Genomic DNA, 15,823 nt, shown 5'->3' with positions numbered 1-15,823 from the left:
TGCATGAATCTAAGTTCTTCTATGGGGGGTTCCATAATATTGCCGTTTCTGGCTCTAGGGCTTAGGGTGGATAAGAGCAGCCGATCATCAAATCTTCAATCCGAAGTCCTCGTGGCCTTGCGTTTACTTTCTCTCTGCGCGTCTGTTTGACAACCCGGAACTTGGTCGCACTCATGATGCGCTTTTCTACGCGCCCCCAATCTTATCTTCATTAACCCCACCACCAGCCGCGCGGGGCAGTTTCCCCTCACGCCATCACGATGGGTGTGCAGGAAATTGTGAACGCGATTGAGCCTCTCCAAGGCGATGTTATCCCGATCAAGACGATTCAGGAAGTGGTCCCTATCGAAGAATTTGGTCAGACCTGTCTCAATTGCTCCAGCCTAGGCCGAGGCGCGCGCGCACGTCGCGGACGCTAACAACGCTGTAGGCGACGCATATATCGCAGAGGTCAATGTCAAAGCCGCTTCCAAAGTCATCAAGTAAAATGACCTGCACCAAAGGCCTCTTGAGTCACTGATGTAATGCTAACGTTTTGCAAGAGCCCTTGATGCTGCTTTCAAAACCGATCCTCCATCGCCCTCGCTACCTCACTTGCGCCGCTTTGCCAAACGTGACGCCCTCCCCGGATCGGTACGAGCAGCCATTGAAGCTGTCAAAACGGATGCAGGACACCATATCCCCACAATTTACGTTGTCATTCCACCTCCCCTTCCTAGTCTCGACGAACTTTTGGAAGTACTCGCCCCGTATGCGCCAGAAACCTACAAGCCCCGTTCTTCGCCTGCGTCAGACCAGTCTTCCCCAGAACCTGCACCATCGAAGATAACCATTGTCAAGTCCAAGATCCCTCTTTCGCCTCCATTCAGTATTGCACAAGCAAATAAATGGACCAAAAACCTTTGGCCTGTCACCTTCAACCCCGCTGCGCCCCGCTCAACTGTTGCACCTCCTCCACAGGTCCTCGCTCGCGCCCAAGATTCTATCCGTCCTCGCGCAGGCTATTATCTCTCTCTCGCACGCGAAGTCGCTAAGGAAGCTCTCGAGTCCGGCCGTGGGCGTGGTGTTGGTGCAGTCATCGTTGACCCTAGCCTTGAAGAGAAGCTCGAGGCCGCAGCTGCGGAAACTGGCTCTTCTAGCATCGATCGCTGGTCGGAGGCAGTTGTTGCTGTTAGCGGTGATGCTCGCTACAACCGCTCAGAAGGCGGCGCGCTCTCGCAAGCAGCCTTGCACCATGGTATGGGCCCAAACCCAGCTACTGAGACATACAACTCGGATCTTGAGGGCGGTCCGGATCTTCACGCTTTGATGCGCGCCATTGACCTCGTTGCTCGCGGACGCAGAGAAAACAACGAAGGCGCCGCCGACGCGACCTCTCCTCCTGTTCTAGTTGCTAGTACTCTAGACCTTCAGTTATCAAGCGACCTTACTCCGCTGGAATCGTATTTCTTCTCAGACGTCAACGGCATGCATCATCCTTCTACCGCATCGTCCCCTGTGGCTTCTGCGGACTCGCCTTGCTCTCCTAAGAAAAGGAAGCTCGAAGAACCAAACCCCGAGTCCGGCTCTGCTTCCCTGGGTGTCTTGCCCACTAACTCCCTTTCGCCTTCTCCCCTCGATCCTGCGAAGCAATTGGTTGATCCTCCCCTCCCTGCGCCCCCGCCATCAACCATGGCTGCGTCTGCGAGTTCTGGGCTTACAACCCCGCCGCCCACTTCAGCTCCTACTATAGAGGGCATCCACGTCGATCATCCCACTGCAACGACTAAAGCATCCCGCATCCGTTCCCGCTCTGAGGGCGGCTACCTCTGCACAGACCTGGACGTCTACGTTTCTCATGAGCCATGTGTGTGCTGCTCGATGGGCATGCTCCTCTCACGCTTCCGAGCCGTCGTCTTCCCTCGTTCGGGTCGCATGGAGACTGGCGGCATTACCTCCGAGCCCGCCATTGCCCCTATGCGTGTTGAGGACGAGAGCGACTGGGGTGGTTCTTTTAGTGGTGAGCCTTGGGGCGATTCTGCAGATGAAGATGTGGACAAAGCCCCTGAGCGTGTGTATTACGGACTACACTGGCGCAAGGAATTGAACTGGCGTGCTTTGGGATTTGAGTTTGTTGAAGATGACGTTTCTGAGGAATCCTCGACTGGAGTTAATGTGGCTTTCCATGCTTGAGCGCCTTTTTTTTTGTTCCCATCGAGACAAGCTCTTTGTTACACTACGGAATAGTCTTTAAGATCTAAAAGTCAGACCTGAGAGAGAATACTTGCCTTGTTAGAGGCCAAAATTCCATTTTCATGCTACTATCTCAAGTCACGTATATGGAGTACATCCAGTTAACCCTCTGTAAATTGCGGGTTCTGTTCTCACTGAGAGCGATAATCTACTAGTAAATATGCTTAGTTAGATTCGGATTGGAGGGTGTTGTGTAAGGTGTGTATTGGACGAGGGGGACACCTCCACGATCACATACTACTATCTGTGAGCGTAGCAAATCCAGGGACTCATTAATGATACTGGTAATAGTCAAGGCACAGAACTATCATTCGGCGGTTGACTCGTGTTTCCCCCTACTACTGCTAAAACTGAACCTGCCACTGCCCACTTGTAGTGCCATGCGAATAACCATCCAGAGTCTTGTTGACCGCATCCACATCCAGGCCATTGATGACCTGGAAGGGAGTGGGCTTGATTTTCCCATCTTCAGCCCAACCAGTGACATATTCCCACAGTGGCACAGTTGTACCAAGTCTAAGCGGAGACACGCCTGGTACATTCAAGACCTCATACCCTGCATGTTTCTTCGCGGATAGCTTCGACTCGTCAATCCCCCCCCACAGGTATCAAACGGGCCAGCTTTCCAGGTCTTGTATTGGATAAAGCTTCCACGCCAATATGTTGGCTGTCAGCCGGGTTGATCATATCAAAAGCGTAAATAAGATCTTCCCCCACGACCTCGCGGACTTCAGCAGCGATCTCCGTGGACGACTTCATACGGTCGATTACATGTGTAGCGCCCAGTGCTTTGGCCTCTTCTGCGCTCCGCCGACCAGCCACAACGATGATATTCCCCACGCCCACCGCAGCGGCAGCCTGGATAGCAAATTTCCCAGTATTCGCACCGCCTCCAATGATCAGAAGCGATGTCCCTTTATAGTCAAAGTCAGATACCCTCGCATCCCAAGGTGCCGGGAGACCAAGGCAAGAAGGGTCAAACAGACCGACGACAGCAGCCACAAGATTACAGGGCAACGTCGCCGCTTCAGCATCGGTAAACCCAGCCGGCACCTTCGCTGAGAATCGCGTTTCCAGGATCGCGTATTCCTGCAGACCGGCCGTGTCCCAATTCGGAGGGCCAAAGTTGAAATGCCCCCCCAAGTCCTCCCCTAACAATGTAGTCTGCCCGAAGACACGATCGCCTGGCTTGAATCGAGTGACGTGGGGGCCCACGCTGGTCACAACGCCTACCACATCTGCGGCTAGTATTGCGGGGAGATGGCCCTTCGTAAAAAGGCCCTCCCGGGCCTTCGCATCATGGGGGTTCAGGCCTGCCACGGTGACCCTAATGAGGACTTCGCCTTTCCTGGGCTCCGGGATAGGCCGAGATATCTTACTCACGGGCTTACCGATTTCCGTAACGGCTAGGGCAGTCTGTTGCTGTGGCATCTTGCAGATAGTCGCAGTACGAGCGAGGAGATGAAGTGTTGAAGGGTGTGGAGTTCCAGATGTGGTTCTGGTATCAAGTATAGCCTCTGCTATTTATGCGCGCGAGGGGAGCGACCCTAGTAGCTGTCCTAGGTGGTAGGAATGTCTTATAAATCGTTACAAAGCCTCGTCGCTAAGCAAGAGTCTCGGCATTATATTGGAAGTACCGAATCCTTGCGCCATTGGTGCACATTGGGGCATTGAATGCACCCGGAAAGCTGGATAAAGGCGGGCTTGGTGGCTCGGTGCCTCAGTGGTTCCCGCCAGGCGGGCCGCCAAAGTATGTAATAGTTAGTAAACAGTAGGGCCTCTTGTAACTTGGACGTGACAAGATTTCAGATTCCACACATCTGGGAGTCTAGAGCGATTGGATACTCAATTCGAATGAAGATCAGGTGAATGTTTCGTTCTGAGTTGTAAAAGCGAGATTTTCTAGATACATGGCCTCCTCTAGCCTCTTATCTTCCTCCCCCCAACTCCTCGTCCACGTGCATCCTCGGATTGATACGAAAGAACAGAGAGAAATTCATAGCGTCGTCACGTATGCCCATTCACGCCACGCATCGACCAAACGACAAGATTATGAGAGAGAAAAAGGTGAAAGTAAAAGTGAGACCCTCAGTTGTCCGGGCCTCCTTTTGTTGCATTCATTGTAGTACACTGAATATGAGAATCGTTGCGAATTTATTCGTTACGGAAATTGGGAAACAGGGTATTGACCGGGGATTGTCCCAGTGAAAAACATCACCAAGGGACATGAGAGTGGGAAAACCAAAAGCAAGTCGGGTGCGCTGGTGAGGGGGTTGAGGACTTGGGAATTGTGCTGTTGGGATTTGCTTTTTTCCAGATACGCACCGAAAAGTAGACTTGCTCGACCACCCTTCCATACGTATGGTGTTCTTTCAGGGTGAAAAAAAATGCCCTGTGGTCAAGATCAAAGGATACTCGACGCTGTTGGTGCTTTGACGAGGTACATGACATCATGAGAATGATCGTCCTCGGCGAGATTGAAGAAAGGATGGGGGGAAATCGCGGGTATGATGATGAAAGGTAACATAGAAATATCGGCGAGCATGATTTAATATCCTACCCATTCCAATGATGTAAATGCACCGGGCAAATGATCTCTCCGATAAACAGATGACGGAGATCATGCCATGCGCTGGTAGAACAGCAGGTAGGCAACACGATTATCGCGAGACCCATATCTGCCAAGTGGTGTACGCACCCCAGAGGAGTTGCTAGGGGATGAAATCCCATTCACGGATTTCTTGGTGCCGTGGCCGGTCGAGCCGTTTCCGTTCACCTGGCTCCAGCCCTTATCATTGTCGAACGAGTCCATATCGTCCTGGTCAAAGTGGCTGAAGATGTTGGAACGAGAATTCTTGTCTTGTTTGTGATGCTCGAGAGCCGCGGCGAGAACCTTCGGATCCTCTTCGCCGCCTGCTTCGGCCACATCTTCACTGCGAACACGACGGAGAACCGTGTCATCCATGCGAATCCACTCACGGCCATCTTGGCGTCTAACATCAACGGTGTAGTGCCCGACGCTGGCATTCTTTCCATGATGATAAATGACACCCATAAGGCGATACTTGGGCAGACCGCCCGACGCCATGAAAGCGTTGCGACGGTGTGCAGGGAACACTTCTCGGGGAATCTCCAAGTCGAGTGGGTAGCCAACCTTCTTCCAGATCTTTTGAGTAGCGCCAGTCGAGCTATCGTACTGGAATCGTTTGAGGTGGAGAATGAGAATAGGGGGGCAGAGTCTCAATGAACATCTGCTTCGTGGCGGTCACGTTCGGCCCCCGGGATGAATTGAAATCGCCCTGAATATTCTCGGGCTTGGTCAGTCCCTTCAGCGCGTCGATGATGTTGTGAACCTCGGGAGAACCAATATCAAGTTGCAACGGCTGATAAGGTTCCATAGTGACCGAGGTCTTGTTACCGGGTACTTTGAACTCAGATCGGAGCTTGCCTCCGAAGATACGGGTGACGGGTGACTCTGATGAGATAGCACCAGAAGATTGAGTGACGGCGGACTTCTGCTTGTGGCCAACTTCCAACCACCCATCAACAGATCCATCAAAGGCCGCCTGATCGTCATCATCATGAGGGTCCTTAGACTTAGAGGCATGCTGCGCGGCTCGGTCGCATTCCTCATGCAGCTCTTCGAGAAGGAAGCCAAGGAACTCTTGGGCGTCTTGCTGGTGGCCGCGACGCATATCTTTGAAACGAGGCAGCTGCCTGATCATATCATAGACGAACTCGGGAACGAAGGCATCACCGTACTGCTCAAGTTCACTTGGCTTGAGTCTCATACGTAACTGGTCCTCCGACGTGGCGGCGTCAATGACACGGAACTCTCGCATGAACATAATCAGAGCGTCAATCAGAGGCACATCACTTTTGAAGCTGTGTACAGCGCGGCGACCAACGTGATCCAGGAATTGATGGAATGGGACACAAGAAACCAGAATCTGCAAAACCGAGTTCATGTAGCACATGTTCCCGGTGTTAACCAGGCCACGAGGCTCAAGGAAAGCCACTTTATCGCTGTACTGGGCGACATCATCTCCTAGGTTGCTCAGAACGTCCGCAAGGGTTTGGTTTTGTTGGACTGGCATAGTCGTCGACTCTGCAACCACAGGAGCACTGGCTTCCTTAGCAGCGGCCTTGGAACGGAGAAGCTCTGCCCATGATTTCGGAGCAGCGCGAACAGGCGAGGTCGATTTCTCCTCTTCAGTGCCGGGAGTCTCTGATCTATTGTCTGTCTCGCTGTCGGCAACCACGGTTGACTTTGGTGTATCGGAGGTGACACTAGCGCTGTCCTTTGTTTGACGGCGAGGGGTGCCATGAGCACTAGGGACAACAGGAATAACGGGCTTAGTATGCTGAACATGAGATTTAGCAGTCGAAGAGGGCGTGGTAGGCTGGGTGGAGTTTGCATCAGATCGAGGGACGGAAGTGGTCGGAGTTTGAGGCTCCGAGGGCGGCCGAGGGATGGCAGTGACCGGTTTATATCCATCACCAATGACATATTCGCCTTTGCGTGGCCCAATAATCCAGCGTCCACCCTTTGCTGGAAATTCAAGAACGGTTGTCAAAGTGCGTCGTCGGGGTTTGCGGGGTACTGGAGCAGGGAAAGGTTGTCCAGGAACAGAAAGCCAGGGAACCTATCTCAATTGTGAGGATTTTTGGCAAAACAGAGAGCGAGATCTAGCCAGATACTTACAGGTGCGAAGAATGCAGGTTTCTCTGTTGTAACAGCTTTGGGCTCCCCCCAAGGCGAAGGCGAGGGCATGGGATATTGTTGAGCTTGCTGCTGAGGAGGCAGCACAGGGTGTTCATGCAATGCAGGTGGAAGAGGAGCTTGGATTTGTGGAGACATGGCCTGCTGCAGCGGGGTCGAGGATCGAGGCTGCATAGGCAAGGTATGAGGCGGAAGATGAGCTGGCGCCATGATGGGTTGCGCATGGGGGGTAGGAAGATACGATCATTGGCCCATAGGGAGGATGGAACGAACGAGGAGGCATCTGCTGCATATGTCCGTACGGAGGATACCATTGGAACTGCTGCGGCGCATATGCTGGAGCCATATGGCCGTTCATACCGTTCATACCGCTCATGTGTGGCGGATAGCCCATGTATGGTGGGGAGCGCATGTTGGGCACGCTGGGGTTGTAAGAAAAATCCTGCTGTCTCCGAGACGGAGGCATCGGGGTTTGCCCGTGGGGCATGGTGGGCAGGTGGTGGTTCATCTTGATCAGGTCGCGAGGGGAAAAGATTGCCTTCACAGGATTATCACACGCGTAGCCGCGATTCGGGGCCATGCGCAGTGAAAATCAAGATGAGCCAATACCAGAGGCCTCGAGAGCGATCATGCAGCCATTTTGACCTCTTCCCAGAGGCCAGAGATAGGTTGCAAGGGGAAAAAGAAACAGCTGTCGGGAAAGAGGGAGGATTGGTTGGGGAGGTCGGATAGGGTCCAAAGAGCTAAATCGCAGGAGTTGATATGAGCACAATGCGATCTAGAATAGAAACAGGGGAAGCCCCACGTTTGAAAGCAGGCTTTTTGAAGAAGACGCAGAAGGGAAATCGCCGTACCGAGATTCGCGAGAGGCTGTCGTGAATGAAGGGGAAAGCGACAAAGATGAAGGGCCTCGTGCACCCTCTCTTTTTCCGAAGCGAAAGCAGAAGTGTCGGAGTGAATGTCGCTGAATAATCTCGCGGCTGAGTCACCGTGCACGTGCCACCCATGACATGCCCCTCCCCGATTCTCGCGACCTCGATCTCCTAGTCGCTCTTTTCTATCTTTAGATGGCCTCTCGGGGCTCATTCTATTCTTACGCATCGGTTTCAAGGTGTGGATTGGGTTGTTTATGCATTTCCGATTTCAATATTGTTGACTGCCAACCTTATCAGCTCCCTGAGTTGAAAGACGCCCCTCGTTCTCCAACACTGAACTCGGTACCTGATATTGAATGTGATACTCCTTCTTCGGAATAGCTGTGTTCCCTACCTTGATCGCGACGCCCTTGAGTTTACTGTCGTTGGAAATGTCTTCGAATGCGGGACAGAACTCGCCGTCCACCAAAGCAATCAGTATACCGAATACCGCGTCAACTTCCGCAGCCTTCCACTCTGCAGCTGCAGCCGAGACAAACTCTCAACGACGTGCAGGTGGCTCTGGAAGCTTTGGGGCTGGGTATTCCACAAGAAACTCACCCACGGCAAGGAATACCCCAAGCCGTAAGAATCAGCCAAAACGACAAAAAAAAGCACGTCTAGTGGACGATGAGGAGTATAACGAATCGGTCGGTTTCCTCAAGCCTGCTTGTAAAGCTTAGAGCTATTTACTCACCTCAGCTGTTCAGGTCATTATGAGATCAGCCAACAGCCGCAAAGGACAGACGTCCATAACTCACTTGATGAACTTTTCCCTACCACCTCGTCCTCAATATCAACCTCCGCCTCGTCATACCCGGCGCTACAACACTTCCGGATATCATGCCGTGGACAAAGCTCGATATGTCCATGCTAACTATCGGTTCATTGTATCTCCGGATCGTAGTTATCACGCGCAGGCAGCCAATGCCGATGTTCACCTCGACTGGGACTCGGTCCTACAGGTCCTTGTGTCCGCGCAAACTCAAGCAGCTAGCTGTCCTATCTGCTTATCCATGCCAGTAGCACCCCGAATGGCTCGCTGTGGTCATATATTTTGTTTGCCATGTCTGATTCGATACATGCATTCTTCCGATGAGGAGGCTCCGCTGCCAGACAAGAAGCCTCGATGGAAGAAATGCCCTATCTGCTGGGATTCCATCTATAGCTCTGAAACACGTCCAGTGCGGTGGTTCCGTGGCCAAGAGGGTGATTTGCCCTATGAGGGGGGTGATGTGGTCTTACGACTTGTCAGGCGAGAGCCTGGAAGCACTCTAGCTCTCCCACGTGATGGCGCCGAGACGCTCAACGCAGGCGACGATATCCCGTGGTATCATGTAGCGGAAGTTGCAGATTACGCCAGAATCATGAAAGGGGGTGAAGACTACATGTCATCCCAATATGACATAGAGATCGAAGATCTTCGTCGGCAGGAGGTCGAAGATGAGCTCTTATTTGGCGATGAAAATACTTGGAGCCGAAAGGCCATTGCTGCCATCAAGGAGGCAAAGCAGAAAATACAGGGGATTGGAAATCCACCAGATGTCCCACGTCAGCAAATATCTAAAGAGCGGGCCGGCGGGTCCAAAGCCATCGGTCCTGAAACGACTGAGGAGGGCAGTGTCCCGGACTCGAATCCAGCCGCCTCGGATGAGGCTGAGGAGATCTCGGAAGCTATGAATGCCCTGCAAGTGGAAGCAGAATCTGACACTAAACCCCAAAAGGCCAGGGGTAAGGGAGCACAAAATTTCAAACCATCATCCGATCAGCCATATTACTTCTACCAAGCGCTGCCCCACTTCTATCTATCTCCTCTTGACATCCGGATCCTGAAGGCCTCTTTCAATGATTATGCATCCTTCCCTGCTACCATTCTTCCACGGGTCGAGCACATTTCAACAGGTCACATCGTTGATGACGAACTCCGCAAGCGAGTTAAATACTTAGGGCATCTTCCATATGGCTGTGAAGTCAGCTTCCTTGAATGCGATTGGAGAGATGTCGTCGTACCCGAGGTTTTGAAGCAATTCCGCGCCGAGACCGACAGGAGGAGAAAACGAAATCGAGATAAAGAGGCTCGGGAGGAGAAGGACCGCATCCGTGCTGAGAAAGAGGAAGACGAGAAGAGATGGGAATCTGCCCGGCGAAAACGGCCCAGCTTTGGTAGTGCCGAAAATGCCCCATTTTCTGCCCAGGACTTCCAGCCACTCGTTAGCGGTGCCGAGCCCACAGCATTCGACACCGGCATCTCATCTGCGTCACCGCCTCGTTCCTCTTCTCGGTTTGGGGCTCTGGCATCTCCCTCGACGAGCCCGCCAAGCGGCGCTCGCACTGTGTGGGGAACAACAGCAATACCCTCTAGCTCTTCAACTTTGGAGGCTGAGTTTGGGTTGCCCAATGACGGTTGGAAGCAAGGCTGGGAGGAAGAACTGCTGGCTCACCAGGAATCTGAGATAATCGCGCAGACAGTTCCAGGCCCTTCACCAGGACCATCTGCCGGGGTAAGAAGAAAAAGAAAGGCAAGATCACATTGATGTCAACGAATATCCAGAGGGGGGCCTAACAAGACCCGTGAGCCTTCGAGGCAGGAGTCTCTCAAGGAACTTCGCCTCTACTTGAATCGCCCATGTATTAAAACACCGAATATAGAGCCATATACTACTAGGCAGTAGCAGAAAGCATTTCGCATATATTTATGCATCCACAAGATTCATAATATCAAGACTTGAACAGATCAATCGGATTAAATATACTTATACCGTGCCCTATCCCCAGGTGATTCATTCTTGCCTCTTCTTCCACTACAACTCAAAGGACGGGTAAGGCGATGGCAGGTACCAATCAGACGCCACTATCTACGTGTTCTTTCGTTAAACTGTTGGAAAAGGTATCGCTTCATCCACGACAGCCTTTCCAAGGTCTGAGTTGTGGTATATGAAGTGCTTCGCGTCTTTGTATGCCACCTTGTAATTTCGAATGGGCCCACATTCCGGTCCCAACAATCCGATGACCAACAGAATACGGTAAACAGAAAGATGGAAATAATATGTTTGATCAATGCAGACTACTTGGTCTTTGCCAAGCTATCCATCAATGGCATTATGTGTTACCAGTATGCAAAGCCATAGGCTGATATACTAGCGCCTTCGAGCCGATTTAGGTATAGGCATCAGCCACCCCCGGGGCCGTGAAGGGTTTAGCTGACAAGCTTGGCCCAAATGATCGCCTCAGAAAAAAAAAGTTCCTCTGGCCACGGAGCGGGTCCGTATATAGAAGTTTGCATATACGAACTTTTCAGAAGCGAGCGGAACAAGGGACCTGTGGGACTCTGTTTTATTGTATCGAGTAATGAGAGGCGCAGAGCGGAAGGGACGCGAGTCGGGCGTATTCTCCGGTACATTTTCCGGTATGAGAATGTATTACTGGCGTATCGACGCCTACTGTGAAGGGCGGAAAGGTACCCGCTCGATACTTCCCAGTTAGTCCGTCAAGTTGTACACCTGTAAACAATTCTCTCCTTTTTCTTCACCCTCGTTCAGTCCAACTTGTATACGTTCTTTACCCGCTTTTTACTCGGATCTTACCAATTCCGGGTTGGGAATCATGCCTTCCACCCGGTCTCAAACGGGGAAGACCCCCAAGTGAGTATTGGCCCTCGGACCCGGCTTGCGATTAGCCCCCCCGTTCTGCGAGCGCACTATACGGAGTCCCTCAATTTCCACTTGCTCCCCCTATCCTATTGCTTCGCTCAATTGAAATCTGTTGATCAGCTAACCAAGCAACCGTGCCTAGGAAAATGGATCGTCCAGGTTTTGTCGAGACACCTGGCCGTCGCGTCTCTCGCAAGAGCTCTGCCTTTGAGGGTAGCGAAAACGAGACCGAGACTTCTGATTCACCTGTCGCCACACGATCGAAGTCCACCACCCGTCGTCGCGCATCGGAGAAGGTCAAAACCGAAGAGGAAGAGACACCAGCGAAGCCCGCAACCAATGGCAAAGCAACCTCCGGGAAAGCGACGAATGGCAAAGCGGCTACCCCTAAGTCGAAGTCTAAGGCTGGGCAAAAGTCCGCGTCTCGTGTTGTGGATGGCTGGGAGGAGGGCCTTGATCCTAGGATCGACTACAGTGGTCATTATGAATTTGGTGGCTCCGCCGGAGTCACAGCCATGATGATCGGTTTCCCACTCCTCATGTACTACATGTGGATCGGCGCGACTTACTACAATGGCAAATTCCCGACGCGCGCTGAGGGACAAAGCTTCGCGGACTTCTTTAGCCACTTGGCTAATCTGGTCTACACTGGCGCTTACCCCTCGTTAAAGGCGTGGACCATCTACTGGGTTTTTTTCATTTTCGAGGGCGCCTGCTACGTCCTTCTGCCCGGCGTATCTGTGACTGGTCGTCGTCTGCCGCATATGGGTGGCAAGCAATTGTCTTACCACTGCTCGGGCGTATCTTCCTTCTATACGAGCATCGTTTTGGCATTGGGTCTGCACTTCTCTGGTCTATTCAAGCTCTACACCATTATTGACGAGTTCGGCCCGCTTTTGAGCGTTGCTATCTTGTCTGGTTTCCTGGTTTCCTTCGTGGCGTACTTTTCTGCCCTGGCTCGTGGTGCGCAGCACCGTATGACTGGATCTCCGATCTACGACTTCTTCATGGGCGCCGAGCTGAATCCGCGCATGTTCGGCATCCTGGACTTCAAAATGTTCTTCGAGGTCCGTCTTCCTTGGTTTATCTTGCTTTTCCTGTCTATGGGCGCAGCCGCGCGTCAATGGGAAGTCTACGGTTACGTTTCTGGGGAGGTCATGTTCCTCCTCATGGCGCACTTCCTATATGCCAATGCGTGCGCCAAGGGTGAGGAGTGTATTGTGTCGACTTGGTAAGTTCTCATTGGTACTTAGTTCACCTGGAGACTGAACTAATGCCCAATAGGGATATGTACTATGAGAAATGGGGCTTCATGCTTATCTTCTGGAACTTGGCCGGTGTCCCTCTGAGCTACTGCCATTGCACCATATACTTGGCTAACCACGACCCGGCTGAGTATCACTGGAACCGTTTCTTCCTTGCGTTCCTGTACATTGGGTACCTCTTTGTCTACTGGGTTTGGGACACCACCAACAGCCAAAAGAACCGCTTCCGTCAGCAAGAGCGCGGCACTTTGGTGACCCGTAAGACTTTCCCTCAGCTGCCATGGCAGACTTTGGAAAACCCCAAGACTTTGACCTCTGAAGACGGTTCTAAGATCCTAGTGGATGGTTGGTGTAAGTGGAGCCCTAGAATTCCCTATGGAAGTTTCGAGGACAACGTTAACATTCTTTTCTAGACGGCAAGGCCCGCAAGATTCACTACACTTGCGATCTTTACTTTGCTCTCAATTGGGGTCTCATCACTGGCTTCTCTAGCCCCTTCCCCTGGTTTTACCCTGTGTTCTTTGCCGCCATGATTTCACACCGTGCTCTGCGTGACATCCAGCGGTGCCGTACCAAGTACGGCGAGACCTGGCTTGAGTATGAACGGCAGGTTCCTTACCTCTTCATCCCTGTGAGTATTTAATTCTTCCATGTCTCCTCACTGGCACTTTGACTAACAACGCCACGATCCAGTACGTTTTTTAAAAATGCCCGGAGACGAGGGCATCTTTACAGCAACAATGCTTGTCTTTTGACCTCTGTACAGATATTCCATGGGTCCTTCGCTCCTATCTACGAGCACGAAAAAGAAAACTTTGGCCACAGGCAATCTTTAGCATTTATTTGAGCACCACTCGAGTTACCTCCTTATAATAACTGTCAGACAGCCTACTTGGAGCTTTCTCTAAAGACTGCGCCTTGGCAGAGACTGCACCTTTCTGTTTCATGTACATTATTGAATGAATTCATCGAGTTTTCTTTTTCTTTTTCTTTTCCTTTTTCCTTTTTTCTTTTTTTTTTTAATGCGTTTGTTGGTTAGAAGTAAATTGAAATCTGGTCAAGCATAGGTTATAATCCAACCAAGTCACGAGATAGAGTAGGAAGATGTCTGACCGAGGATGGCGTGAAAGGGCCAAATGTCTGCATGTCTGTATAGAGCCCTCCATGGAGCCCTGGAGGCGCCCACGTCACTTTGTCAGCGAACACATGACTGGGGGCCCCGCGTCTTATCGATAAAGCAATTTCTCGCGTTCACAGCTCCAATTGACCTGCAACAGCTATATAATTTCTTAGGATCGTCCAATAACCCTAGGGTATCTTGAAGTATTCGTCATGCTTATTCGAGAAACTATTCACGATGTCCCAACCAAGGCCGATGGCCTGGGAATTATGCGTAAATACATCATGTCCCTACAGCGCGATTGATCTAGCGGAGCATCGCATCTCAGAGAGTGCCAGGTTAACACGTTTTCAGGGATCTATGTCTTTCATCCTACGATCCCAGGATATCCCAAAGCTCGATTCCCCGGCGTGGTTGTCTTCAGCGAGATCTATCAAGGTACCAAAAAACCCTACAAACCCTACGTCATGCACAAAAACTTGCTCTAAAGCCGATATTCTGAACATGGTAAAATAACAATTGGAATTAGTAACGGGGCCAGTTGCTCGATTTGCTCGCCAGATCGCTGGTCAGGGCTATATCTGTGCCGCCCCCTCCAGCTACCATGAATTCACGGGTCCTGAGCCCTTGCAGTACAACGCCGAGGACACAGACAAGGGCAATGAGTGGAAGATCAGCAAGGTAAGCACACCTTGCGAAGGTAGATCATGGCCATGGAGAATATGCTTCTACCGCATGGGCCTGGATCTCGCATAAGAGCTATCATTCCCATCTTTCCATTCTGGCACACCGCTGACCCGACTCCGATCGATTCTATGCATTTAGAAACTGGAAGCTTATGACGAAGATGCCAGCTTGACGGTCAACTACCTTCTCTCGCTGCCGACGTGCAATGGTCGCGTCGGCGCAACGGGCATGTGCCTTGGGGGTCACCTTGCTTACCGCTGTGCGCTGGACAGCCGGATCAAGGCTGCTGTGTGCTACTTCGCTACGGATATCCATAGCCAAACCCTGGGGAAGGGGAAGAACGACGACAGCCTTGCTCGGGCAGGCGATATCAAGGGCGAGCTGCTGATGGTGGGTCTATCCCTTTCCCCGCCTCCTCTCCAGTATTCCACGCCCTCGGGTTGTCATGGTTCCTTGTCTGTGCATGGCTTCTAGACTCCATGGAATACTAGTACCCGAATTGAGCACCTGCATCCTGGCTATGTGCCCTGTGCAGCTTTAGTGATATCTAACCGTGCGAAATCTAGATCTTCGGCAAGAGCGATACGCACGTTCCCCCTGAGGGCCGCGATTTGATTCGCAAGACTCTTCATGAGAAGGGGGTCTTGTTCAGCTTTTACGAGGTTGCCTGGGCCCAGCGTAAGTGGTCCCTGGTCATCTGACTTGACACCCGGGGAGTGTGGCGCAGCTGGCTGATCCATGACAGATGCTTTCATTCGCGATGAACTTAGTAAGGGCCGCTATGATCCAGCCATCAGCAAAATATGCTTTGATATGCTACTGGAATTGTTTGGGCGCACATTGAAACTCGATCTGGGCGAGCATGATGGAAAGGAGCTTGTGGTGGAGGACGTCTGTTAAGCTTAGACCGTGTTGATCTCCCGAGGGGAGAAAAAAGGGGCGAGGGGATCGGAGCCAATCGATGATCGGTTGGAAAGGCGACGGTAATGCAAGGGACATATAGAGGGGTATCTCCGAAGCCATGAGGCTGGAGCCCCCTTCGAAGTTCCATTGGGGAATTATTCTATTTTATCTAAGTGGATTACGTTTTTTTCCGACCAATCCCAAGTAAGGGTGAATTGATTGGACGGCGAGATCCCGGGGGAAAGCGTACCTGAATATTAAACGCGGAACTCTGAGGGGGGAAAACCAAGGAACCCTGGAAAAGGGATGAGCACGAAGTATATCTGCAG

At 51.8% G+C, this 15,823-nt stretch overlaps 5 protein-coding genes across 5 annotated transcripts; 3 read left to right on the top strand and 2 right to left on the bottom strand.

The window, feature by feature from the left end:
- Positions 1–260: 260 nt before the first annotated feature.
- N7468_009929 (putative tRNA-specific adenosine-34 deaminase subunit Tad3) lies at positions 261–2,172 on the top strand (the record flags this gene model as incomplete). The annotated part of the gene is made up of 3 exons (XM_058479224.1): positions 261–357; positions 431–482; positions 543–2,172. 3 exons carry the CDS (start codon positions 261–263, stop codon positions 2,170–2,172), a joined length of 1,779 nt encoding a protein of 592 aa, XP_058325792.1.
- Positions 2,173–2,576: 404 nt separating this feature from the next.
- Positions 2,577–3,663, bottom strand: N7468_009928 (zinc-binding alcohol dehydrogenase family protein; the record flags this gene model as incomplete). Its single annotated transcript, XM_058479223.1, has 2 exons — positions 2,577–2,788; positions 2,847–3,663. The coding sequence occupies 2 exons, from the start codon at positions 3,661–3,663 to the stop codon at positions 2,577–2,579; spliced, it is 1,029 nt and encodes a 342-aa protein (XP_058325791.1).
- A 1,189-nt stretch (positions 3,664–4,852) lies between these two features.
- N7468_009927 (mRNA-binding ubiquitin-specific protease UBP3) lies at positions 4,853–7,442 on the bottom strand (the record flags this gene model as incomplete). Its single annotated transcript, XM_058479222.1, has 4 exons — positions 4,853–5,428; positions 5,502–6,878; positions 6,938–7,123; positions 7,197–7,442. The coding sequence occupies 4 exons, from the start codon at positions 7,440–7,442 to the stop codon at positions 4,853–4,855; spliced, it is 2,385 nt and encodes a 794-aa protein (XP_058325790.1).
- A 1,191-nt stretch (positions 7,443–8,633) lies between these two features.
- On the top strand, positions 8,634–10,541 carry N7468_009926 (RING-type E3 ubiquitin transferase MAG2; the record flags this gene model as incomplete). Its single annotated transcript, XM_058479221.1, has 2 exons — positions 8,634–10,370; positions 10,437–10,541. 2 exons carry the CDS (start codon positions 8,634–8,636, stop codon positions 10,539–10,541), a joined length of 1,842 nt encoding a protein of 613 aa, XP_058325789.1.
- A 1,124-nt stretch (positions 10,542–11,665) lies between these two features.
- Positions 11,666–15,491, top strand: N7468_009925 (C-24(28) sterol reductase; the record flags this gene model as incomplete). Its single annotated transcript, XM_058479220.1, has 9 exons — positions 11,666–12,750; positions 12,804–13,135; positions 13,198–13,415; positions 14,078–14,177; positions 14,259–14,342; positions 14,434–14,585; positions 14,730–14,981; positions 15,158–15,269; positions 15,337–15,491. 9 exons carry the CDS (start codon positions 11,666–11,668, stop codon positions 15,489–15,491), a joined length of 2,490 nt encoding a protein of 829 aa, XP_058325788.1.
- Between the last annotated feature and the right edge of the window lie 332 nt (positions 15,492–15,823).

The sequence above is a fragment of the Penicillium chermesinum genome (genome assembly GCF_028974085.1).
Source record: "Penicillium chermesinum strain IBT 19713 chromosome Unknown utg000008l:1.0-1752722.0:1.0-1753981.0, whole genome shotgun sequence".
Taxonomy (NCBI): domain Eukaryota; kingdom Fungi; phylum Ascomycota; class Eurotiomycetes; order Eurotiales; family Aspergillaceae; genus Penicillium; species Penicillium chermesinum.
This window is presented reverse-complemented; position numbering and strand designations above follow the sequence as displayed.